This window comes from Pezoporus flaviventris, unplaced genomic scaffold, assembly GCF_033815535.1.
Source record: "Pezoporus flaviventris isolate CSIRO_AGI_PZ_B2104156 unplaced genomic scaffold, CSIRO_AGI_Pfla_v1 ptg000003l, whole genome shotgun sequence".
Lineage (NCBI taxonomy): Eukaryota > Metazoa > Chordata > Aves > Psittaciformes > Psittacidae > Pezoporus > Pezoporus flaviventris.
This window is the reverse complement of record NW_026892551.1, coordinates 8,614,690-8,642,045: the sequence shown is the minus strand read 5'-3', so window position 1 is coordinate 8,642,045 and position 27,356 is coordinate 8,614,690. Positions and strand designations below refer to the sequence as shown.

The following is a 27,356-nucleotide window of genomic DNA, read 5'->3' as shown; positions in this document are numbered from 1 at the left end:
CTGAATTATTTTAGGTAGTAAGCTGATTGTCTTTATGTTTTCATATACACAAATATCTAACATAAAGGGTTCTTAATGTGCAAAAGATGACAGAGAATACAAAGAGGATTATAGGCGTGAATATACACTTCTGATAACTAATGCAGAATATGTCCATAAATTGAGTGAATAATGATGGTTTTACCTGAAATGTTCACAATAAGGAAGTTTATTTTTCCTTACTCATTACTGGTCTTCTCAAAACTGTGGAATATAACCATTCCAGGATTAATTTGTACATACCCATTGCCAGCAGGCATTTCTGTAACGGATGCATCTCCTCAAACTTGCAGCCTAATGCATTACAAGGTGTGGTGATGTATTATCTCTTAACACGTTTTTGTACCCTGCAGTCCAATTTGGTACTCCTGCTTCCTCTACGAAGGATGTTTTCCATTGGGCAAAATTCCCTTTTCTTTAAAATTATTTTCTGGCAAACATAACCATGGTACAGAAGTCTCCAAGCTTGCATGAACTTTGCAGGACTTGGTTGTTTAGTTTTCTGTGTGAAAAAGAAACATTCCTTTTTTATGATTTCCTTTTCAAAACTAAAAGGCAGAGTTGAAAAAAGAGCATGTTCCTGGGAGGTAGGATAAAGTCTGAAGGAGTGCTTTTAGTAGACAGTTCTTGAGAAAAATTACGTTGGTATTGGAGATCTCTTGGAGCTGTTTATAGAATTCTAGTAAGTCATGTTGTCTATGTGGAAAATTATTTTGTCTATCATCTAAGATGCTGTAAAATGTTAGTCTTCTGTACTTTAGGAGAAGACCTTTAGGAGTTACCTGTTTGCAAGGTAGATACTGGAATATTTTTTCACAACTCTGCTCTTCATCTCTTCTGGCCATGACTGTAATATTCCAAAAGACAAGGATTTAAAGAGTCTGGATCTCTGTCTGGATGAATGTCTCTTCAATAGCTAGTTTTCAAAATGAAAATGGGCATTGAAATTCTAATTAAAAAAAAGTAATTTAAGGAGTATAGAAGTAATTTTGAGTTCATTGTGTATGTAAATGTGACAGTGAAAACATATCTAGGAGCTATATTAAGTACAGTTTTCTGAGTCCTGGAGACTGCCGTGTTGATGTTCAAAAATAGCATTGTTTGATATGAATTTTTCTTAACCCAGTATCTACAAAATTTAAACATCACTTTCAGTATTAAGGACCTGGGAGAGGTATTGCAGATGACTACATGAAATTGCACCATTGGCTGCAAGCACAAGAAAATACCAAGAGCTGTTAAGTTACTAGCAGAACTCCATAGCTTGATGACAGTAGGTACACATATGCTTGTACTGGCATGCAGATCTACACATCATAACTCAGACAAGAGTTGCATTTTACAGATAATCACAGGTAGCCTTCTGGATGGAAGGAACAATCTCATTTATCCTTTTATTTCTCTCATACTATTAACAACTAAGCATTTGACAAAAGATGGGCGAAATATTAAAATAATATAGAGACAATGAAAATTTCATTACTGTTTTTCCAAGTACTACTGAGTCCAGAATAGCTTCCAGGAAGAATAAATCCTAACTGCAATTACAGCAATTAAATCTGAAGAGATGGGACTGAAGCAAATGAGACACTTTCATTCTCTTCTTTATTAATAATCTAACCCTTTGAAACCACTGTTCAGTCGTGGTATGAACCCCTTTTGCACATCTTGAGCACTGCATGCAGCCTTTCACTTATGTGAAGAAATTAAAACAGAACCAGAAAAAAAAATTAAGAGGAAGGTGAAAAAGAATGATGACTAGGATGGAATATCTTTCATATATGGAATGTCTGAAGAGACAAAAGTTTCCTTAACTTGGAAAAGAGTGACATAGTGAGTAAGGAGGGGATATTTTCTGTTTGCTGCACTGTGAGAATGAGGAGATACTCTATAAAATGTTTAAGTAATAACTAAAAGCAAAACAAAACAAAACAAAAAACAACAAGAAAAGAAAGAAACAAAGCAGAGCATTTGTTTTTCCCTAAACACGTAGATTAATTGTAGGAGTCAACACCACCCAATCTTCTGGATGCCAGAAATTTAAATTGGTTCAGGAAAACATTAGATGAGTGAATGGATCAGTGATCCAAAGGTGTCTGGAAACAGCATTCTGGGTGCAAGCAGAGGATATTCTTCAACCACTGCTTATCAGAAGCTGAAAAGGAGAACATTATACTTGCATTTCTTCTTTCACTTTTTTCAAAGCTTCTGTTACAATTAAGCAGCACTGGAGTAGCAAGCCAGATGGACCCTTCAAGTCTTTAAAATGAGCAAATACAGAACTGCTTAAAGCACTGTGATGAAATTCTGAAAACACAAAATTAAGCATGAAAGAAATGGTGGTTCATCGGTTAGCCGTGAATTAGAACTAACACTCATGTTTGCATCTGCAGCAATGCTATAACAAGTTTAGTGGGACCTCTAGTGATCTTTCGAGTAACTGTAACTGCTGGCCGCAGCCAGAAGCTGCCAGTGACATGATAGTTATTTGTCCAATTAAAATTAGATTTGAAAAAGGCACAGAGCATAAGCTGGTACAAATTGTGTCCCAGAGCTCCGTTGAAGACTTTCCATTAAATACAACGGTATTCTGTGATACTTGGCTGAGGGCAGGATGCAAAATGTTAGAGTTCTGGGATTAATTATTTTGTATCTATAGCTTCAGTTTATAGATGGAGATAACTAAAATTAAGTAATTTCTATATGTAAATAAGTTGTAAACTTATTTATTTAAATTTCTGTATATAAATCAGTTGTTTTAACCAAATATTTAACGTAACATAATCTATTTCAATGTACATCACTTTATATTTGACTTTAAAGAGTCCCACTGTTCTTATTAAAGGGTATTCTATAGAAGAGAACAAAGTTGAAATAAAATAAATGCTTAAGCTGTTTCAGCTATGGTAGCTACATGGTGCTTTCTGTGAAAATTTGGGATTTACACAACAGCTGTAGAATCTATAAAGGGCTTGAAAAATCATGTGGTAGTTTCTAAGAGTAAATTTCATGGCTTAATGAAAGTAATTCAAGCACAAATAATCTTACTTCTTGCTAGATGTTATCGCTGTAGGTCACTACCATGCTTTGTTGGGGATTTTACACCAGAGTATTGTCAAAAAATGTTGATCTCTAAAAGCTGTAAAAAAAAAAAAAATCAGACTGTTGCATCTCTCTAGGGATGGTGAGGGAGAGGGGAAGGGAATAGTTTGTGCTACTTGATGGAACATTGCTTTGTTCGTATTCTGGTCTAATTCAAAGGAGTTGCAATAAACTGTTAACAACAAGGAGGCTTGATATAGTACATCAATTAGTGTTTGAACATCACCTTTTAAAACATTTTTTTTCAGTGAGCTACTTCAACTCTTCAGATATTAATGAACTAAATTTATATTAATTCAGAATCTGCTCTAGTCTTTTTTTGATACTGGGGAATTTTTAATCTGTGCAGAGGGCAAAAAAAATCTCCATCATTTAACATTACTGGAAGTGGGGTTTTGGATTTTTTTTTTTTCATATCTAGAGTGTGTATTATAAATAATTTCTCTGTTTCTGACAGAATTCCAGACAAAAGTGACACTGATAAAATAAATAAGTCCCCAACTCTGAATAATAAGGAGAGCAACAGGTATGATTTTTGGAAACATAATCATCTATGTATTATGTATCATAAATTATTATGGAACATTTATCATGCGTTATCACATAAGTATTATAAAATATCATAATTTTTGATTATGTGGACATGCCAAGAATATATAGAGACATTACTTGTATTCCTTATGGCCAAATAGTGGGCTTAATTCCAGCACCTGACTTCTGAAATGCTGAGTTCTATGTCTAGGTTATCATAGACCCTTTTTGTAGCCAATGAGGAGAAAAAGGGTCTTTTGAAGGACAATTCATCTGATGTCTCTCAGATATTTTCTTTAGAAGAACTTACCTTTAAAATGCCTATTTCTCCACATAGATTAAGAAAGGGACTACCTCAGGTTACACATTCACTCAGAAAAGCAATTATTTAAGAAACACAGTGTTTTAGATACAAAACCAGAATGAGTAAGAGGGTTTTGAAAACAGTTCAGTGTAGGCATGTTCTTGAGCTCTACATTTCTCTGCATGAATTCTACCAAACATAACAGGTATTGCTGAGGAAAGACTGCAAAGAATTGCAATTAATGTTTCCAGTTGAAAAAAACATTGAACATTGCCAATAGGAAACCTGAGTACCAAAACACAAGAAATGCTTTTTTCATAGACAAGGTAACTGATTTTTCCAGTGGAAGGCTTTTCTTTTGTCAGAAGGTCAGTCTTTTGTTTAAAACAAGGCAAAACCAAGTTTTAATTTAAAATAACCTTTTTTTTAACAATTTTTTTACATGTTATTCAAATAAGTTGCTGTCATGCAGAGATAAACACTTTCTATATCTGACTACACAGCACTAAAGATTTATTTTCTTAAGGATTTACAGTTCTTACCTGATTGAAATTTTTATTTAAAAAATGGAAGTCAGAAGAGCTCAGCCACTATACTTACAAATGTAAAGGGACAAATATTTCACTGTCAGTACTGTTCCATCAATAATAAATTACAATGAATATAAATGCCAGTGATGGCTGAGCATAGCAATTAAATGTCATCTTGTGAAGTGCTGAGATATTACTCTGAAGAGCAAATGAGTATCCCTGGCATTTAAAGTTCAAGTGAGATCATTCTTTTAAATTATGATTTTACACCATTATGTTGTAAATCATGGTGATGATGACACATGAAACATCATAGAAATTGGATTTTATCTTATTTTGTCTAGAGATGATTTTTTAATAGACCTACCATGAACTCTGAAATGGGACCTCAGTGAGACTTAAGTAGTATATATTTTTTCCTGCCAAAGAGCAATAAAATAGTTTGTAAAGCTCTGTTCTTCTGTTACTCTCGTTACATTAAGAATTACACAGGAGAAGACAATAACTTTTTGACTTTTTTTTGTTCACAATGATACAATTATTTAAGAATTAATTATATTTCCCTAACAGACAATCTTGGACTTCTAATGCAGCACCCACAAACACTGCTGTGACTTCTCCAATCAAGAAAAAAAGGTATTTGTTACCAGCATTGCTTGGTTGCCGGAGAATATAGAGCAGGTCAAATTACATAAAAAGAGCATTACCAACTTTCTCCTCTAGCATGCTCTAACTCCTCAGCAAGCTTCTAGAATTAAACTTTTACATGCTCTGGCTTTTTCCATGGGAGTAGTGTGCTGAAAGTTAATCTCTGTAGAGCCAGTTTTGTGAGCCTGGTGGACCATAGCACAACAGACGCTGTCACTTTGCTGCAGCCCTAACTCAGCTACATATGCCTTTTCAGTGTCTAAATTTAAAGCATTCTAGCTCACTGTAATTGCAAAATCTGATGCCAAACTTAAACCTGTGCTGTTTGAGCACATATGAACCACGCGGTTTTCTGTATGATGAACAGCTAGCTTTAAAAGTCTGGATTTCTTTGGGCAAGAATAAAAACAGGGTTTAGAACAAAGAAAGAACTACATTTTTGATTTAAAATGTATTGCTGACAATAGCTGTATTTTTATGTGTCCTTCCCAGGCATAAATTCTGTCTTTTTTGTGATTTCCATACTTCGTGTATAAAAATAGTGATTGGTAGAATTCTGGAAGTAGAAATTAAAATATCATAATTTTCATATTGACAGCTTTGCTTGTTTGGTAGAAGTTTATGGTGTTTTCAGCCCCATAGTTCTCTTCAGGCTCTTTGAAGATATGAAAAGCCATCACTGAATTGCAGTGTTTATGGTGCAATTGCTTTTCCCTCACAGATAGTTGCTGGATTAATAGTTTTGATTTAAAAAAAAAAAGGGAAAGTGCTTGTAATGGTTATGTGACCTCTAATATCAGCCTGAATGTGTTTCTTGGGCTGATGCTTGACACTGTTCCCTTTGTGCATTCTGTCTGTTTGTCCTTCACATGAATGATCCATTTATTTATACCATTCAGATTGCAGGTAAAACAACCTAGAGTCAGAGAACACATTTTTTCACAAAAATAATTAAAATTACTATATTATTTCTAATTCCATTTAGTTGTCTGGGGAAAAAACAAAAACAAAAAAAAACCCACAACAAAACAAACCAATAAAGTGGTCTAAGAAGTATCTGCATTCAGAATTTCAAAATACTAATAATTTAAGAAAAGTTCCAGGTATTTCTACATCACTTTTGACATTCTAACATTCATAGGACGCTGTTCAGCTCCATAGCATTAAATTAATACTAAAAAAAATATTTCTTAACACTGACAGGCAATCGTGGATGCCTCCTCCAGTTTCAAGTAGTAAAACCACAACAGAAACATTGGAAACCAAAAGGTAAGTGCTCATGATGGCTAGTTATTTCCTAATTCTTGGCTAAAGCTGATCTGGGGAGTGAGCCAACAGGGCAATTATTGAGGGACTGAGTTTGATAAGATGGCATGGGCTCTTAGCAGCTTGATGCCTAGCATTGACTGAGGGCTGAGCATTATGAAGAGCCAGTTCCTCCTCTACTCTCAATTCAGAGATGACTGAAAGACAGGCATGTTCATTCGCAAGATTTCATGGCCCTTCCTGGGTCGTCTAGCAATGCTGTCACCAAGCACAGCTGGTTAAACAGAAATGAGCATTAGAAGATTTCTTTGCTTATCTTTGTAAAGTGCTTTGAACATGTGAAAGCTGTTTCAAACTGTGAATATTACTATAACTAATAATTGTTAGACTTTTACTCACCAGTGAGATTCAGGAAACAAAGATGCATAGGTGCTAATAACCAGTTTTTAAAGGTCACTATCAGTCTTAAAGACAGGTGTAGCAAAGAGCTGTGTCTGTTCTTGAAATATGAGAATGGCTGATTGTTCTGCCATGCTCAGGAAGGGAGTTCAACAATCATAGGTTCAGGGGAGAGAGGATTGGTCAGTGTTTATATTTACTTACCTTTTCTGATTCTGATACCTATAGTGTATCTTCTATAGTGAAGCATGACATGTAAACTTTTAAAGTGCTTTGCCTCATTTCCAAGCTGATTAAGCACACTTTACAGAGCATTTAAAAGAAACTGCAACTGAAGCTAAAAATATAAGCATCTCACTGTAACTGAGTTTTTTGGTTGTGAATTGTGTGCTGAAAGAAACCCATCATCGACCAGAGTGAATGACTGGAGAATGTTAATTGAAGAATGATTGTCTTAATAACATACAAAGAATATTATTGAGTATTATGCTACTTGAGTTGAAAGCGTTATGTTCCACATTAAGAAACAAAGCAAAATGCCACCTTGAAGGACAAAAAAGTAAAATTAATTGCTGTTGATTAATCTAAAATCTTGCAAAGAAGTGTTTCAATACTAGCATTTTGCTACTTGGTTTCTGAACTGTTTACTCTTTTCTTTCTCTAGGACCACTTCAGAAAATTCAGAGGCTCCAACAACGTATGTCTTGCTTATTTTGCTTCTTAGTAGATTTATAAATGCAACACATTCATGTGCACAAACCTTGATTATCATTTTACATTTATTTATAATACAAAGAATGAATAATTTACCTGGGACGGTTCCTCTATAGTTAGTCCTCAGAATCGTATTAAGACTTCCTCCCTTGCAGAAATGTAATTATTTTCTCATCGCTTAGAACACTGGATATTTATTCAAATTGAAAAATCAACTGTAACTGCATTAAAAATTAAAAACTGCTTCACAAGTTTAGTTCCACAATTATATATGTTGCTAATGCAAATGTCTCTTTATATTGAACTATGCTCTAAACAGAGAGTTAAAAAGAGAGTGTGAGGAATGTGAAGAAAAAGAAAGTGGTAAATTAAAAATCTCTGCACATGCAAAGACTTGTAATAGAAGGCATTGACATAAGATGAATTGGCATAAAGTACTCTAAACTTATTTGAGTGTCTGCAAAGATTGCTCTAATTTTAGAAAATAGATTTATTAAATTAATGTATTAATTAAATATGCATTTCAGATGGTCTACAAGATTATTTAACCCACCTGCCATTTCATTACTTATAATTAAGGCAGCTACACAATTTCTCATGCTTTAGTTGCCATCCAAGTAAAAAAATTCTCTAAAGCAGCGTGTAACTCTCCTTTCCAATTCTATTGGCCACCTTCTTAAAATTATTGCAATTTCTTATAATTCTAGTATTCCTGTAGTGACTGATCTGACTGATTACACAAACAAGTTAAAGTGGGAAAATGAAGTCGGTTAGTTATTTAGTTTCTAAAAAAAAAAAAAATACTTTGCTAAATAAGTAAATTATTAGTCTTTACTGAATAAGTAAATTCTATTTAGTATAAAAGTATTTTAAAGTGTCTTTATTAGCAAAATAATTCTGAAACAGTAAAGAACTCCACTTCATTACATCCGTACTAGCAAAACAGCTAGTCTTGGAATACTAATTTTTCAAAAGGCTTAGTAAATGGAGCAATCAACTGTACTGAAACATTACTTAGGTCTTTATAGATATATATATTCTTTACATGCATACATATATCATTCCTTATATATATGTTATAGAAATTTATATGTTATAGAATCATAGAATAGTTTGAGTTGGAAAGGATCTTAAGGTCATCTAGTTCCAACACCCATGTCATGGGCAGAGATACCTCACCCTGAATCATATCACCCAAGGCTCTGTCCAGCCTGGCCTTGAGCACTGCCAGGGATGGGGCATTTACCACTTCTTTGGGCAATGTGTTCCAGTGCCCCATCACCCTCACAATAAAGAACTTCTTCATTATATCTAACCTGAACTTCCCCTGTTTTAGTTTGAACCCATTCCCCCTTGTCCTATCACTACAGTCCCTGATGAAGAGTCCCTCTCCAGCATCCTTGTAGAGCCCATTCAAATACTGGAGGGCTGCCTCCATGCAGCCTTCTCTTCTCCAGGCTGAACAGCCCAAACTTTCTTATGTTTAAAGAAAACAACAGACAAATGTTTCTCAAAGAAAATCCGAAGTCATTGTAGTTACAAATATAAGAAATAGAATATCTACAATAATTCACTTAAATGCTATAATATGTTTCCAAATACCTTCTTCTGCCTTGAATATGTTTCCACCATTCCTATTGCAGGTATGCCTTTTCATCAGAACAGGTGACCCCTCAGAAATCCAAGACTGAGGTGAATGATCAAGCTACAGCAAGGTAACACAAGCAAATATAATCAAAACAATATTTTGATAAAAATTGAAAAATGAGATATTAAGTACCCAATTTGTTTGATTTCCATATTTGATGACTCGTTTGGACATAGAACGTGATAAATGCAGCATTTATCTAGTCCTAGAAACACAAACTTTGAGTTCCATCTTATTGACTTGCTAAGTTACTGCAGATGTCTCATTTTTTATTCTTTCAGTCAGTCTAGCCTGCATCTTAAAGAGCAACATATAGATAGTTGCTGCAACTGGTTAGAAAAAGATGAATTGCAGTAGTATGGCTTATACAGTATATTTTCTTTGGTCTTCAATATTGTGGGAGAGGTAATATCTACACATGACTATGTATATAAAAAAAACCACAAACCCAACTTGTGCATTGTTTTAACATTTTAAATAGTAAAACCCCAACATATAACAGTTAGTGTGACAAAATTAGTATGTTTAAACAGATGGACTTGCGGTATGAATTAGATGGCATACGTACTAATGTATCTTGTAAAGGCTACAGAACACCATGAAAACTATTGCTGAAAAAAACATAGAAGGTTTTTGTTTCATTTGGTTTGGTTTGTTGGCTTTTGTTGTTTGGTTGGGGTTTTTTAACTGAAATTCCAGCAAATTGAAAGTTTCTCTATTGATGGAGATGTTATATTTTTCAAAACAATCAGCAACAACCATGAGAAAAATTTGACTGTGTCCTTGACCAGAACAAAATGCCTGCATATGCAATTAGTAAGTGAGTGAACTAGAAGTAGATTTCTAGACATGGACTGAGAATTACAGCAGCTCATTTTGCAGTTTTTAACTGGTATTATTAAACGGTGCAAACACTAAAATCAGTTTAAATGCGCTAATTCTACTTAATTTGATTCATAAAGTACAGTTTTGTGAGGTCTGAAGCCACAGTCTGTGTTATTTTGTATTGTACCCCTCTCCTCCAAAGACCCCAGTATGTAAAACCAGTAGAAACATTAATAAAAACATGCAAAATATGTCTGACAGTGTAATCCCTAGGAAAAAAAGAAATATTTCAGTGAAATATTTTCCTGTCAACAAATGTGGGGGATCTTAGAGAATTAAGTATGCCAGCGTATTAACTAGGGAAGTCATAACCATTCTTCACTGCTAAAGGCTTGTTAAGGTCTTACTTAACCCGCACCCTCAATCAGTTCATATTCATCATCCCCTGGTGGCTCTCATTACCATATCAAGCTTTGTATTCCTGTCCCTCCATTGGTGGAAAGCTGGAGGAATATTTTACTGGTCTACAAGTTTCTATGGCAACATTGTGCTGCTAGAGCTATTTGTGTCAGTATATAAACTATAAGTAGCCTGTAATCTTAAGCAGGCAAAATTCAGCCCTCTCTACTCCTGCTATAATTCCTTTACATTTGGCTGGTGCTTCAGCTGTCGTCCATCTGCTGCTGCTGTGTTAGCTTCATAAAACTACAGATTTTTGTTAAATTTACACTAACCAAAAATGCAATAAGCAGCTGTCAGCAGAAGCTCCTTTTTTCTATTAAAGATGTTAAATAAATACTACACTTTTGGCAAAAAGGGTTGTGTTACACAGGGGAAGAAAACAGTTACACAACAAGCATTTCTAGTAACACCGACATTTATTAGAATAACATTTTCTCTTACATCCTTTAATTTCCTATATTTTTATTTAGAATGGAAAGATTTTTCAGGTCATACTTTTTTTAAAGTCGTACTTAATTGATGATTTGTCTTTCGCTCAGGATTCTGATAGGGATGTTAAAGGAATAATGAACTAATTTCAATGGAAAATAAGTGGAAAATGGGAATTGCTTTTCTATCAAGCTTGTCAGCAATGCAATGAACATCTTTTGGAACGTCAGATATGATCTCTTTTGGCTAAAATTGTAAGCTTTATTGTCTACTGTTTCACGCAAGACATAACACTGATTCTGTTAATGTAAAAAGCTATTTTTGCATTGTTCCCAAGTAAAACAGACTTAGCATCCATAAGAAAACATAGGGTATATAATAATATATAGCATATCTGAAGGCATGGACAGGCAGGATACAGAAAAAGTAAAGATAGCCTTTGTTCAATAATTGTGTATTTGTCACAGGTTGTCCCCAAATCAGGTCTCTTGGTATCTTACAAACGCAGCAGCATATGAGGACTGCACTGGATACATACAGAGACATTTTTCTGATTTACTCAATGGGTCTTATATTCATTACTTATCAAGTTCTTTTTGTGTTTTATTTCCATTTCAGTTGAAATCCAAGATTCTCACTCTGTGATATCCCATTACAGAATTGTAGCAACCATTAACTGCAGGTGATTAAAAGCCTGAATATTTTAAAGAACCATGTTCTGTGGGCAATCTTGTTAAACCCCTTCAAACATCCTGAGGGTTTAGTCAATGTTTCATTAACAGTTGCAGTTAGGATGCAAAAATATGTATTTCTATAAATGCTTTTATATGTGGTTCACTCGTATTCAACTTCACTGCTTCCTTGCATATGATCTGTACAGAAAGTAACAATACTTGGCACAGCGGGCCACATTTACCAGTGCAGTAGAAAGGTATTGCCACCAAAAGAGGCAGCATAATTAAAAAAAATATTTCCAAGAGTTCATAAATTTGAGAAGTAATGAATTGATCTTTTATTTTGCGTAGATATCTCAGAATTTATGATGGGCCAACTTGAAAAGCTTTTGAACTGATAGTAACAGGGGCTATATAAGAATGTAGAAAGAGATCCCAGCTCAGCTCTTAAAGCATTTGTAGTGAGACTGTCTACTACCACTGAATGACTATCGCTTTGTAGGGGCACATGGCATACTACAGAAACTTTTACATAAGTATGTCTTTTTGGTATGTCATTGACAGCAGAGTTAGGTAGAAGAAAATGTTTCAGCTACATATTTGTATGTATGTGTGTGAGAGACACAATTTCTAGGGAGCAGAAACAAGGAACTGCAATATTTTTGTGACATATTTAAGCAGGTACTATATTCTTAGCTCTTTAGCATTTTATATTCTATAAAGTACAGGGCACTGAATGTACAGGATTTTCCTATGCTGTAGAGTTAGTTTACTATAATTGCTCCTACCAGATAGTAGAAAATTTAGTCAATGCTGTAAATATATTTGTATTATGCTCCTTTTTAATAATATCCCTATTTGACCCAAGATGTTTTGACAGTTTTCATTATAAAAGATCATGAAAGAATGACACATAACTTACCTTTACTTAAACTGTTTCTTGTAACAGGGACATATTTTTCTGTGTCTATCAACATTTGACAGCTTTGAAGAGTGGCAAAATAAGATACAGAGTTTTTTCAAATTATTTAAAAAATAAAAGTAAATTGGTATTGACTTGGAATTTTCCAAACCAATGGAATTAAACCCATTATGTCAGGTCTCCTAAATGAACATTTGTTAATAAAACCCATTGTTCTAGAGCTGCAAAGAGCACAAAACTGAGAGAACATGTAGGTACCTTTTGAGGCACTGGCCAATTCTGTGTTCCCATCATATGAAAAAGATAAATCTGGCTTATGGAGCGAGAAAGGCAATCCCAAACAGCCACTAGAAACATCCTAGAGAATTACTTTATGTTGGACTAAAATTTAGATGACCAGAATTAGAAGGCATGACTCCCACACCAAGTATTCCCGTGTGACTTTTCCATTGTGATGACTTTCTAATTTGTTTTCATTTTTTAGTGAGACCTTCAGGAGACCTCTAAAATGTTCTGGAGGGCACTCGTGTTGCTCAAAAAATGTTGGCAACAAGGATATTCAAACAGACCTCATGTAGGCATATGTTTTTATAGTACAAATTTATACAATCATTTTTGATGACACATTTTTGTATTTCTGAGGAAGGTGCTTCCTAGTGACAGGGAACTTCTGCCTCCCAGTGCTGACAGATTCAGCATTCAGTGGAATGTTGGCTTACAGCTTTTCTGAATGTTGGTATAATTGATTTGCTGTTACAGAGTTCATGTGAAGAGATCTATGCCCATTATTCCTGACTGAAAAGTTAATACAGTGTTTACAGGGTCATACATATTCTCCATGCAAAACTGAGTTAGTTGTTATCCTTTTTTCATTGATCTTTCCCAGTCCGCATCCTTTTAAACACTCTGATCAACAGCTTCTTACTCTGCATTTAACTCCAAAATCGTGTGGGCTTAGCATTGCACTAGTTTTGGCACAGTATAAATTGGCTTTTACAGTTGACTGCAGACCTCTTCTGTTCTCTTATCCTTGGCTGTTATTGATGAAAGGTCTGAATGAGAGCTCCTGGCACTGATTAGTGAGCATAGCAGTGTGGAAGGAAATGTACCCTGCTTCAGAATAAATGCCACTTTTTTCTCAAAGAGCTTCTTTATTCATTTTCAGTTATACATGGAAAGTCTGACATAGGCACAGTAAAGCAGCCATTCATGGCACATCGAAATTCAGCTGGGCCCATAATGTTTAGCTTTATTCAGTGAGAGGCCTGACACAATACAATTTAGACCAACTCTTTTAGTTGGTCAGATTTAGAAGGTCCAGTTGGCAATCAGTTGTTCTGTTTTCTTCTGTTTTGACATGAGTAGGTCAGAAATGCCCTTCAGGTTTTAGCCAGATTTGGTTAGTGTGGTCTTTGCATATCCCATCATGTCAGAAGAAGACGCTGTTGATCAGAATGCTTTGTAGGAGCTCAGGTGGGAGAGATCACTGAAGAAAGGACAACAGATGCAACTGGTTTGCTATCACATTTAGAAACATTATATATATTTTATAGTATCATCCATTAGAAATAGGGAGTCACTTCAATGGTTTTATAATCCTGCTCAGGGCTTTTAATCAGAAAACAGATGGAGATCTATTAAAAATACCATGCATGACTCTAATAGATGTGCCTCTGCATTATGATGCTGATGATGAGAGTGAGTAGGTCTGAAACCTCGAGTACCCTAGAATTTGACATGAAGTGCCCCACTGATTAAAGACATTACAGCAAATTTGTGTGGTCCTTCATTTTTCTGGTCCACAGAACACCTACAATATTGGTGCTTGGCTATTATTCAACTGGTTTGTGTATCAGCAAAGAGGAATGATGAAATTCTAGGTAACAAGGCAAGAATGCCTACAGGAATTTGGAAACATCTGGAACTAGAAATGAGCTCAGCAAGACCTCACAGTTTAAGTAAGCATTCACTGAATGACTAGGGACTTGTGATCACATACTCTGCTGCCTGATACTGGCAGTTCAAGAGCATGGCTGGGGTCTGTTTAAAATTTCTTTTCTCTCTCTCTTTCCCACACATGTCCAGGATCACTTTCAACTTGGCCTCAGCATTAAAGACAGTGAGAAAAATGTGGTCAAAATTTTTAAAAACTACTTTTATTGTTTTCCTCATTCTCTTCAGAATTTGCAAATACATTAGAAAGCTTTTCATTGCTTTCGTCAAACAACTAATAAAGTTCTTATGTAGGGATGGGCATGGTTCACATGGTTCCTGTTTCTATCCCATCTGAAACTTTATCTGAATGTTTTCAAGACTAAAACCAAAAACCATTAAAAAAACAAAAACCAAAACAAAACAAAAGCTACTAGCTGTGCTTGAATGTCTGCATGATGGGATTCATTTATGTTTTCCTTTTTGATAGTGATCTGACTTTTCACCAGTTAAACCAGAATTACAGAATTATTATCCATCTAAATAAGTGAGATTCACAAACATATTTCATAGAGCAGAAGGACTGAAAAGTACTGATCTTCATCTCAAGTGAACTGAGTTAGAAATCAAACACAGAGTGAAAGACAGCAAAATGTTGACAACTCAATTTCTCTAAGTTTTTAGTACAGAACATAAAAAGGAGAAAAACCAAAAACCCCACACTTTGTAATTACATCAGACATTCATTTTCATACCTTTAAAGATTACTTACTGAACATGCTCACAGGTCTTTTGTACATTAAATCAAGGAAGACATTAAATACCTAAAATTAATAAAATCTGATAATACAAAAGACAATGGTTCTGTAAATTAAAGAATATTTGCTGATACTGATGCAGGGTCAGAGATAGGAAGCTTTTGGAATGTAGATAATTTCTGGAGAGCTTGTCACAGAAGCCCTAAATAATTTCCCTTTTTGTCTGTGTCTGAGAGGCACAGGGGCTCCAAGATATGGCAGAATAGAAGTGTCTGGTTAAACAAAGCCATAAATTTTGCATGCAGCCTGCCTTGACAGCTTTTTTTAAATCTACTTTACTTATATTCTTTGCTAGCCCTTTATTCTGCTGGATTCTCTTCATAAATTGTCCAATTTCTAATCCTATTTTACACAAGCAGCTGGAGGCAAAATAGCAGACAGCAGCAGCAAAATTCATGGTTAAGCATGAAGTTAGGCACAAGTTTATAGCATGAGGCCCATAGTGACCCAGGCACACATAGGATTTTCTGCCTTCCAGAGTGGGCCTTTCTTGCAGATTGATAGTGCTATTTTAAGCATTTTTCTGCAACAATATCTTAATAGACTTTTTTCTTGAGGTAGTTGCGAACAAAAGGAAAAGTAAATGAATCAATAGAATTGTCTTCCACACCTCAGTGATGATAACAAGTACACTTGGATCTTAATCTAAGTCTTAATGCTTTTATTTTATAATTAATTAATTATTTTTTTCAATACTTGATCCTTTTCTGCAAAATATGATATAAAATCCTCTGTACTGCTGTTGCAATATTTTTGTACGGAATACAAATATATATATTTGTTATTCTGAGTTAGGTTCTCCTGAAAAATTCCAGTCATGTCCTGGGGCTGTATTAAAACATTTCATCTTCCTGAATTTATAAGCAAACTACATACTCTTCTCCTGGCAGGCTGTCTGACCTTACTTGTTTTCATCCATTTAGAAAAACACTCACCCTAGGCAGAATATACACAATGATGTAATGACTGTCTCTGAAGGTGCTTGGAGGTGGCATCCTTTGGAATGACCTATGAAAAATGTCAGCTTCTCTTACAAATCACCTACCACATTTGAAAGATATTTCCCCAGGTTTGTCCAAACTGCTTTGTGTAGAAGTTTTATCCTGCTGTTTTCCATCATCATCTATATTTTGAAGGCATGCTGACAAATTTGAGAAATAGGAATTCAATTCAGCCAGCCTTGGACACTGAAATAGTTTGTTTTTTTTTTTTCAAATGATAGTTATACCTGCGACTGGAAAGACTTTTCCACAACAGCTTTTCACTGCATCTGACATTCTGATAATCAAGGAGCTTCTTCAATGTATGAACATATGTGTTGGTCTCTTCCCCATTTTAATATTTTATACCCCTTTTAGAAGTGTTAGGAAAAGTATAAATTGTATTGCTGTTTTTCAGCATGCTAACAACTCTCAAGCAAAACCTAAATTGAAATTCTCTTTAGGCTCCATATTTCACATCCTTTCTAATTTGAGAAATCAAATGTGAGATGGGGATATGTGGTGATAGCAACGCTGGTGCCTGCTGTGTACTATTGCTAAAGTAAATGTAGCTTAGCTAACAAGGAGAGATAAAAAGAAACAGTAAAAGTATGCCCTGAACGTAATCAAATTCCTACTTATCCACTATATCCTGCAGCTTGCCCTGCTTTACATTTTATCCTTCTGTAAATAACAGCTCTCAAACTTTAACTTAGTTGCTAATAACCTGAGCTATGCTTGAACCAGTGGCTTGAAGTTGTACATCCACTGACCTCCTTTGCATTAGCCAACCACCTCAAGGCAATGAACTTGCAAGATATCAACTTTAATTAATTGCTGCAGTCATATCAAGCAGATGTGTCATAAGGTTGAAAATTTGAGAAGTGTAACAAGTGTAATCATAGAATCATAGAATAGTTAGGGTTGGAAAGGACCTTAAGATCATCTAGTTCCAACCCCCCCACCATGGCCAGGGACACCTCACAGTAAACCATATTACCCAAGGCCTTGTCCAGCCCGGTCTTGAACACTGCCAGGATGGATGCATTCACAACCTCCTTGGGCAACCCATTCCAGTGCCTCACCACCCTAACAGGAAAGAATTATATAAATATAATAATATTTATATTATTATATAATAATAATATAATATTTATATAATATAACAATATACTATTATATAATAATTTAAATAATATTTGTATTATTATATAATAATGTAATAATAGATATTTTCTAAGAGTTATATCTTACAGAAGTTTGTTCCATAGGAACCATAAAGTGTAGCTGAACAGGTCAGTCAGCATGCTTTGTTGTGCTGTAATCTGCATCTGCAACTGTTTATATTCATTTATTAGGACTCTTCCAGTGTTGGTGTTCTATAAATCAGACTGGTAGTTGTCAAGGAGCACACATGAAGCCTAGACTTTTATGACTTTTGTTACTATCCCTTTGGACAGCAAATAAAATGTTCCTTGCAAGCCAGCCAATGCATTGGGATACTCAAAGCGCTGAAAATAATGTATGCGGAAGTAAAAAAATGCTGTTGGCTGCAAAGTCATGATGATTTAAAGTCTACAGAAGGGAACTAACTCCTCTATCTCTCAAGTTGCACCACAGATTAATATGGGCCAGTAAGCACATTTCTGAAGGAATGATTCTGAAATTATTGGAAGTGTGTATTTTTTTTTATGATTTTCAAATAGGCAGTAGGTCAAGGTTGAACTATTTTAGGTAACTCCTCTTTGTTTGTTTGAAAACTCTGTGCAAAGTGAATGGAGCAATTGAAGGTAAAATGAATCTGAACTTACTTGGGAAGTGTTAAAATACATGTGAAAACCTGAAAAGATTGTGGTTCAAAACCAGAATATTTCCTGCTGATCTTGAGTGCATTTCTTCCTTTCCTGTTGACAGAAAATGTCACCTATAACAACTATATAAGCAATATAACCTCTTAGTCTTCTACAGTAAATTTTTATAGTATCATTAATTCAATTATTTAGCATCTAAGTGCACTAAGATAGTTTAATATTTCCTACAAAGATTAACAGAAGTTCTAATATTTGGGCCTTGTGGTAGGAACATATTTTATCTGCAATGTATTTGATTTTTTTGTTTTAGAGGAAGGTGTCTTCAACTAATTTATCTGATTCTGAAAGAACTCCCAGAAATTATTAAAAATATGAAATTGAAAATTGTAAAAAAGTGAATATAATATTTTATATCTATGCTGTAAGTAAAAATTTCTAATGTATGTGTTTTACTGAGCTAAGAATCACGAAAAACGTAGTGGAATTTGGTTCTCCAAATGCTTATATTCCTTTGAAAATCAGACATAGGAGCGTGCTGGCCTGCAGGGCACAGCTCTGCTACTGTCACAGCCTTTCTGTCGCTTCACACTGTGAAAGTCAGCAGAAGTAAGTGGAAAGGCTACTGATAACCCTGCTGAGTAAACTGCATAGAATCCCATGACTGCAGCTAGAATAAACCGGAGTCCCAAATCTCCTGCTTTCTGTTTTGGGTGAACATGCCACATTGCAGCCAATGTATATGTGAGGGTTGCATAGCCCATAAAAAGCATAACTGAGGTAGCTGCAACTGCAGAGCTTCTGTAGGCTTTATAGAAGACTAGAGAGTCATATTTTAAATACCTCTAAGAACATAACAGAATGGAGGATATAAGAATAATTAGCTATTTGGTAATGGACTTTTTAACTGATTTAGCCAAAAAGACTTAATCCGTGATTACTTTTTAGATAAGAAATTGTTCATGCACATACCAAGAATACTTGACTGACTGAATTATCTGGTAAAGATTTTTGTTACAGCATGTGAGAGGTCAGGAACTCTTTGAAGTTGTCCATGATGCATATTCAGTGGGAATTATCCTTTCTAACACAAGTATTAGGTATAACTTGTTGTTTCCAAAACATAATTTGGTCTTCTTATTCCAGGAAGTGTGTGCTAATGTGCATATGGGGGGCATGTGGCTATGTCTATGAATATCTTTGAATTACTAAATGATGTATGCTTTGACTTTTATCAGTTTAATTTTGTTTTTCATGAAGAATGTGATAATTACAATTTCTTTTTAAGTGAGTATTTAATTTGGCTAATTGACCACTGTCTGTACTAATTGTGATTTGATCTGGTTTTGTTCTGTTTCCAAAGGAACCAAAATCTTGATAACCAACTCAAAGTGAAACCAAGTTCTTTCACAAGTGACAAGGAGTAAGTCTTCAAAGCTTCTCAGGCCCTGCTTTTTTAAGGCAGTGAGTAGTTAGTAACTATGAGAATGTCAGGAAAGGTAACGTTGCAAATCTGTAAAATGTTTATAGATTAATAAATAGCATTCCTTATACAGAATGATGAATGTAAAAATACAGATTAATTAATTAATTAATTAAGCTTCCATACATGCCTGATATGCTTCCTTGATAAAGAAAAATTTTAATATAGTTAGAGAAGGGGCATTAAGCCGAATATTGTAGAGCTCATGGGTGATAAGTGTTGCTGCAATAGGGTGTAACAAAGCATTTCTGTCAGCAAGGGCAGTGATCCATAAAAACCAGCTTGAATTTATATTTCTGAAGAGTACATCAGTTCAGTGTGTTTCAAGTTAAGCTTCTTGTGGTCTTGTAAGCAGCTCTTAAGCACACAGAAGAGGAGGAACTGCCAGGGTACTGTGCTAGTAAGAGCTATGTAATATTTGTCACACCTTACAACAAAATTCTACAGATAACTTGCAAATTGTAATTCACAGAGAATTCATTAGGATAGACTCCAAGACTTCGAGACACTACTGAATTATACGAGGCATCCAAAGTTTTAAGATTAATATGCCTATTATGGATTGAAGTGACCAAGTTATCACAGAGCAAATTTAGCCTTTTGCTTTTGCTCTCTACTTCTACCTAAACAGAATAAGAGATTTTTACATTACCTAGAGTGCTTTTCATAGGTCATTCAATTCTTTAATTCACTAAACCATTTAATAATGATGATGATGATGATGGTAATATTAATAATAACAATAATAATAAAAATCCTGAAGAAAAACTTGCCACTAGTTTGTATTCATGAAATTAAAATAATGTTTCCTTATATGTAAACTTTGTGAGTCTTTGGACAATTACATTTTCATTCTAAGTACAGGCATAATCAGTGCTTTAATTGTTAACTATGATTACACACAGAGGTAATTTCTTGTCGTTCCAGAAGCAAAAATATGTGGGCATTTGGACATGATTTTAGGTGACATCTTCAGAAGCAGAAGTTTCTTACTTTAAACATAGATTTTTTTTGCAAATTAATAATGTGAACAAGGATTAGGCTGCTTGGAACCTGTAATTTAATACTAAGTTCTTTGAAAGTTCATGTTTATTCTTCACTATCTTCACTGGCAAAGAAAAATGTTACACTACAGCACTGATATGATTAAACAAAGCCTTTTTATTTTCTTGGGTGTTCTAGATGATATTTTTTATTTAACTGTACAGAACTTTAATTTGCTAATGGGAAATTGTAAACATATTTTCTCATTATGGTCAATAACATAACTGTTTGCAGATTTTAAACATAAACTTAACTAATAATTTACTTTTTTCCTTTTAAATGTGTGCCTAAATATATTTCTTTCTTTTATTACTCTTTACCTCTTCTCACATATGGGCAATATACTAGCAGCTGTTTTTGTTTGTTGTTTCAGAGGAAAAGACCTTAAGGATTTTACTGAAATATATACTGCTGGTCAGAAAAATAAGAGGCAAGGATGTCACAATGTTTCCTTTATATATTTATAAAATATTGGTGGTTGGCTGGATATTAGAATTAATAGGTTCTGTTTTGTAAAACTCAATGCAGGAGCCAGAAATAATATTTTTATTTGATTTAAAGCATAGAATTTTAACTTTAAAAAATTCTTCATTAAATACAGGGTAGTAAATATGAATAACTCAGTGTGGAAGAAAAAGGTTCTTTAAATTGAAGTTCTTTAAATTAATGTGAAATGTTCTGTTAAAGCAAAAATTGTCTTTTTTAAATATGGAAGAGGAATATCATTATCATAAATAAATAAGAAATTAATCTTTTCCTTAGTATCATTATTCATTTGCATGTGAGAACCAGTGTTGCCATTTTTTTAATTTAAAAATTTCTTCAATGGATAATATTATTTTTTATTACAGATAATTTACTATAAAATACTAACAAAATTATATTAATATATTGTGTGGGTGACATATATTACTACATTAAAATAGAGATTGTATACAACCCTAGATAACAGCACTTGTGAGAGGAATCTGGGCTGGGTATAATGACAAACCAAAGAACACAGTTTGGCAGCTATCTCCATAGCTCATGGTGCTGATTCCTATACTGAATTAAATTATGCTATCAAGTTAAAACGATAGAGCCATAGTCAGTTCAGGAGATGCAGGCAGGCCCTTCACCTGGCAACATAATGCAACACAGCAGTCATAAATTGAAACAAGAAAGGTCCAGGCCAGATATAAGAAGGACTGTGAAGCAGCGGAGCAGGTTGCTTAGAGAAGCTGTCTTGGACAGCAGGCCATCTCTGCCCTTGGAGGTTTTCTAAACCCAACTAGAAAGAGTCCTGAGCAGCCTGGTCTGGTCTCAGAGCTGCCCCTGCTTCAAGCAGGAGGTTGGACTAGATACCTCTCGACATCTCTGAATTCCAACCTGAATTATCCTACAATACTATAGCGAACTTCGCATTTTTTAGCAGTTTGGAATAGTGTCACACTTGAGATAAACTGGAAAATACTGCAGTATAGTCTTAGTTTTATATTTTATTCTGTTCTGTAAAAATCATTAGAAAAGTCAAATTTCTTATTTTTATTTGATTTAAACCATAGAATTTTAACTTTTTAAATTCCTCATTAAATATAGGCTAGGAAACAGAAATAATTTATAAAAATTCAAATATTTAAATATTATTATGTCTTAATAAATAATGAAATAATTATGATGATTTTATTAATATTTAATATATGACTAAATACAGACTCTTGCCTCATGATTAACTAAATGCTTAGGATATTAAACAATTGTAATACATAGTGTAGTCAGAATTTTTTCTTTTGCATACAGTATTTCTCTTCTTCAACATAAATAAATCAACCCATTTAATATGTTTGGCTTGAATCAAATAATTTAATTAATTTAGAGGTCTTCCTCCCTTTCACAGAGGTGAGGCCCTTGGTGATCACACTGAATTGAAGTCTGCTAATGACCAAAGTACAAAGCAGTGAGACTCAATTTTACAGTTCTTCCTAAAATCTAAAGAGTCAATATCAAGAATTGTAGCTGGTTTGTGTGATACCAGAAAATGAGAATTCCTAAAGTGAGCAAGCAGAATTTGCATAACTTGAGTATGATATCTCTATTATTTCTAAAATATGCCTGATTAACCAAATATAACAGTATAGCTGCATGTATTTTGGTAATAAGGAATGACTCAAACCTATAATCTCCTGCAGTGAATGAAAATGCCTGGTGACAAGATATTCATAGGTATATTTGTGCTTATCTAGGTGTTTTGTGAATTCAGATATTAGCATCTCAAAGAGATATAAGTAAATGCATTCACAGATTAAAAGTTTCACTGTTACTAAGTTTCATTATTTGCAGAAAGAAAGATCCATTTTGGTCAGTTAAAGTGAAATCAGTATTATATTCCTAGGTATCATTCTGATGGTATCTTTTTGAGTCTCCATTTAGTTGTATATCTAAGTGAAAAGGAAGAACTTAGCTAGCTGTATACATAAGCAGTTTTATTATTTTTAATATAAAATTTACTATTTATTCTAGCAGTCCCACTTGACAGTCTGACCAGAGGAGCATATACTGAATATCTCTGGTGAATGAGTTGCTCTTGTAGTTCTGAAAGGGGGCCTGACAGATTAGGAGTCGGGCACAACAGAGGGTGCTGCTTCATGCAGCATGCTGTGCATATAAAACAGTGATCAGCACTGAGCAAGTTCATTTAGCAAAGCTTCAGACCTTGGCAAGTTCACTGAAATAAATCAAGCTGCAGCCCAAACATCCAGAGTCAAGGCTGATAATCATCAAGTTGGTTCAGAATATAACTTTTGGCAGAACCAAACAAGAGCAGCCTTTGTCTGAGCTGCTTTGTAAAACCATCAAAAACATTATTAGCACTTACCCCTCAAATCCTATAATTTGTCTGACAAGATTTATTGTTATGTTTGGTTGCATGTCATGTTTGTGGCAGGGAAAACTGCAGGAGGCAACATTTCATTTACTTGAATTGTAATCCTACTTTTGAAAATGACTCTTCGTATCTGTTTAGTTGGTCATTTCTAATAAAAACATAACTGTATTTTATATATATATATATATAAATAAATTTGGAACTAAGAAATAATAAAACCAATAAAAAACATTATAGAATACTGCCAAGAAAATGCACAGTGCTATCAACTACTCAGACATTACTGCATAGCTGACAACCGCAGCAAGCACTTTAAGGTAACCAGAGTTCAATTAAAGTTAGATGAAGTTTCTGATATGAATATATCTACCAGCATTAACTAGAAGACTTAAAATTATAGGTCACTGATTCCATTATTTTTCACAAGCAGCAATTTAACAACCATAAGAAAAAGATAAATTTCTTTTACCTACTGTTTCTAGCCCAAGTTTCTACATTTATGGCTGTAAGTGTAACTGAAATTTGTGTAACTGAATATGATTTCTAAAAGTTGGTTTTTTTCTTATTGCATGGTTTCTCTTTTTTAGGATAACTGAGCAAGCATATGAAAATCCTCCAAGGGCTCTAAATAATCTCCCAGAAACAAACTACTACAGTGACAGCGAAAGAAAGACCAGGTACTGTGGACAACATATTGAGAACCATAACACCTAAAGTGGCATTTCTTAAAAAAAAAATAAATAAAAATAAAAAATAAGAGAACCCATCTCTACAAGATATTTCAGGGATATTTAGAAACTTTACCCTGGTCTCTGGAAAGATGCCAGCCCCCTTCCAAATTCTGCTTCCAAGATCCCATGCACGGTGGCCCACAGAGCGTAGCTCCAGCACACAGAGTGGAGAGCGTAAGACAGAGCCTGTGTAGCTTTAGAGATGTAGCTGAGGCATGAAATTTAGGATAGTGGTTAAGCCAGAATTCTTATACTATCAAAGAGGAAAGGCATTTCCTGCATGTTGGACACACCACACTCTCAGGGAGCTTATTTCTTTCAGAAGCTGTAAGGAAAACATTACACTCCAGTTCCTGCTAAGTTCCTAAAAGTATATGGGATGAATCTGAACCCATGTATCATCTCTCATCCCAATCGCTGAAACTGTAATGTGGGCTTCTGACTTTTTGACCAGGTACAAACTATTTTAAAAAACCATTTCTCTTGCAAATACTCTTGTTCTGGGTGGATTCTGTCTCTATAAACACACACGTTGCAAATCTGACTGAAAAATATGATGTAGGGATATTGTATAGAACTAACTAAAGACAAGGTCTGTTGGTAACAGGAAATCATTGGAATAAAGGAAATATATGTTTCTTCACAGTCAATATGCATTTTAAAGAATTATGACAACAAAAATAGAATAATTTTGAATAAAAGACCTTCTTCGATTAGAAAAACCGCCCTTTGGTACCAACCCAGCCATATATGTGGATTAATTAAGTGTTAATATAAACAGGACTATTTAAAGATATAATCCCATTTGTCTGTTACACTTTCCCTGAAAAAGATACATTCTACGAATGCACGTGATTATAAAGAATGGTTCCTAGCATTGCTAAACATTATTCAAGAGTGATATGAAACATAATAATTACCATATACCTTATGAATTTCTGGAGGAATAGGATAATTAAACCAGTTCAGAAATGTTCAAAACATGTATGGCAAGATGACTTCTTCAGCTGTCACATAAATGCCCATCCCTTCCATGCAAACAAAACTGACAGTTAAGCAACTAGAACTGGGACAGTTACAAAAGAATATTTAGCTTCCCTGATAGTTAAATTCAGTATATTCCTTTGTACTCTGATATAAGGAACAATACTGTTACTGTAGTGAGCACAAATCTCAAATTGAACAGCCTGTATTACAAAGACCCTGACTCTACTTCGAGGGGGGTATTGTACTTTTGTTTGGCTGTTTGGCACCTCTTTGAGGACTAGTGAAAGAAGAGGGGGAAAAGGGATAAAAAGCAGTGTGTCACCATTTCCTGAAATGTATCATTTAGGCTGGGATCTCAGCACAGGCAAACCCAATCATATCATGTAGATTTTGCTCAGTGGAATTATGGATTGAATTTTGAAATGCTGAAGAATCATTCAGCAACAGAACATGGTCTAAGGACACTATATTTCTAATTTGTGTTTGTTTGTTTGTTTTAATTTTATATATTTTTCTTGATGGCTGTGAAGAAGATAATACATCACCAAGTATGATGATTTTTTTTTACAAGCATTTCACATCAGTTTTATTTGCATATTATCATCAGTGTAGTGAAACCTTTAAAAATAAAAAGTACTGTTTCGTAATTGCTATTCTTCTACTGATTCACAGCAAATCATCATATGGTACCTATGACAAAAATATAACTGGAAATACTATCAAAACTGTTTACTCTACTTCTGATCGGTAAGTACACATTAATAACATTGTAGAATACCAAAGGACACAGACATTTTGCATAAGCATTCAAGTATTCAGACAAAAGAGAGCAGTGGAAGTCCCCATTAGGCTTGTCAGACAGCTTTTCATATGGAGCTCCCTTTCAGTGGGGTCATGCCGTCAAATCATTACCACGGTTCATCAGCCTAATGTTATGTTAGCCTTGTCACAGCTGACATTTTAAAATATCTATAGAAACAATAGCCAGTGCCTTAAGTGACAGAGTTGGCTTTGTGATTCTGTAGGTTTCTACCTTGGGGAGCTTCTTATCCTGCAAAATTTCCTTCCTTTTTGGGGATGGCGTCTGTAATGACCAACTCTATGTACAGATGTGGAAGAACAGCTTCACATGACAATGCTGTTAAAAACTCTGTGTTTTCACACCAGCTAAAATAGTCCCAAACATAAGAAGGATATTTGCTCATCAGTAATATCTTAAAAAGAATAATAAAATAAATGTGGTCACTATTTTCAGTTCAGAGAACCTGCACAGTCCCACTACTTGGAAATAAAGATTTTTTCTTTTTTCTTTTCCAAAGTAAGTATAAAAGATTCTGGGCATGATTAAATATTAGTACAGTGGTTTACTATTGAATGAAAAGGAGCAAAACCAGTTGATACTAGACACACCAAAAGTTGTATCTAGGGAAAGTACATATTGATGCCACATAAGAATGCAAAAAGAGGTGAGAAAATTTTTTAAAATATGATTGTTATGAATAGCAGGTAGGCTGTTCTATGCATGTGTTCACTATAACTGCAATGAAGGTAGGATTTCTGCCTATGTTTTCAGGCTCTTCCACAACATAGAAGAGAGTTCTTTATCAAACTGATCAAATGACAGCAGTTCAAATTCAACTACCAATTTTCTTTTGTGATTAAAATGTTAAAATCATTATCCTTCACTTCATCCCCATTTAGTATACATGCTCCCAGACATTCAGCAGCTTAATACAGTCTCATTATTGTTTGAAATCATTCAGTTCACCAAAGACCATTCTTTCTAGCAAGGTATTTTTGCTAGTTGACTATTACGCTCAGCATTTTGCTCATCACAGGAGCATGTATATTACAGCTGTCAACTAGAATGAAAGGAACATACACATGATGTTTTTCCATTTATGGCCATTGTACAGTATACAAATGTCTTTCGCACCTAGTGCCCTAAGCTTATCAATTTTCTCCTCGAGATTTCAATGGTAGGTTTTTTTCTGACAGCTGATGTTGTATTATATACACAGGAGTATAATTGGAAAAGATATATGTACATACTGCAGGAAGCCCTTGGGCATAGATGCCAAAATGATCTTAGATGCCTTGCAAATTTGCTGTCATTCAACTTGCTTCAAGGTAAGAGGATTTCACCTGCTACTAAGAAATATAATTTGAATGTAATACCTGCATTATAGTACAGAGATAATAGGAGAATATTTAGTC

The 27,356-nt window shown here is 34.5% G+C and overlaps 1 protein-coding gene across 5 annotated transcripts in view; it reads left to right on the top strand.

The window, feature by feature from the left end:
• Positions 1-27,356, top strand: part of SCEL (sciellin) — a 61,944-nt gene that overhangs the window by 29,961 nt on the left and 4,627 nt on the right. For 3 of the 5 annotated variants that reach the window (XM_061445244.1, XM_061445243.1, XM_061445242.1), the window contains exons 6-15: positions 3,599-3,667; positions 5,077-5,142; positions 6,358-6,423; positions 7,484-7,516; positions 9,177-9,248; positions 19,395-19,454; positions 20,932-20,988; positions 24,009-24,098; positions 25,812-25,886; positions 27,161-27,269. In XM_061445244.1, the coding sequence (XP_061301228.1) occupies positions 3,599-3,667; positions 5,077-5,142; positions 6,358-6,423; positions 7,484-7,516; positions 9,177-9,248; positions 19,395-19,454; positions 20,932-20,988; positions 24,009-24,098; positions 25,812-25,886; positions 27,161-27,269 (697 nt within the window). The remainder of the gene's footprint in view (positions 1-3,598; positions 3,668-5,076; positions 5,143-6,357; positions 6,424-7,483; positions 7,517-9,176; positions 9,249-19,394; positions 19,455-20,931; positions 20,989-24,008; positions 24,099-25,811; positions 25,887-27,160; positions 27,270-27,356) is intronic. The other 2 variants (XM_061445246.1, XM_061445245.1) reach the window with 1 other exon arrangement.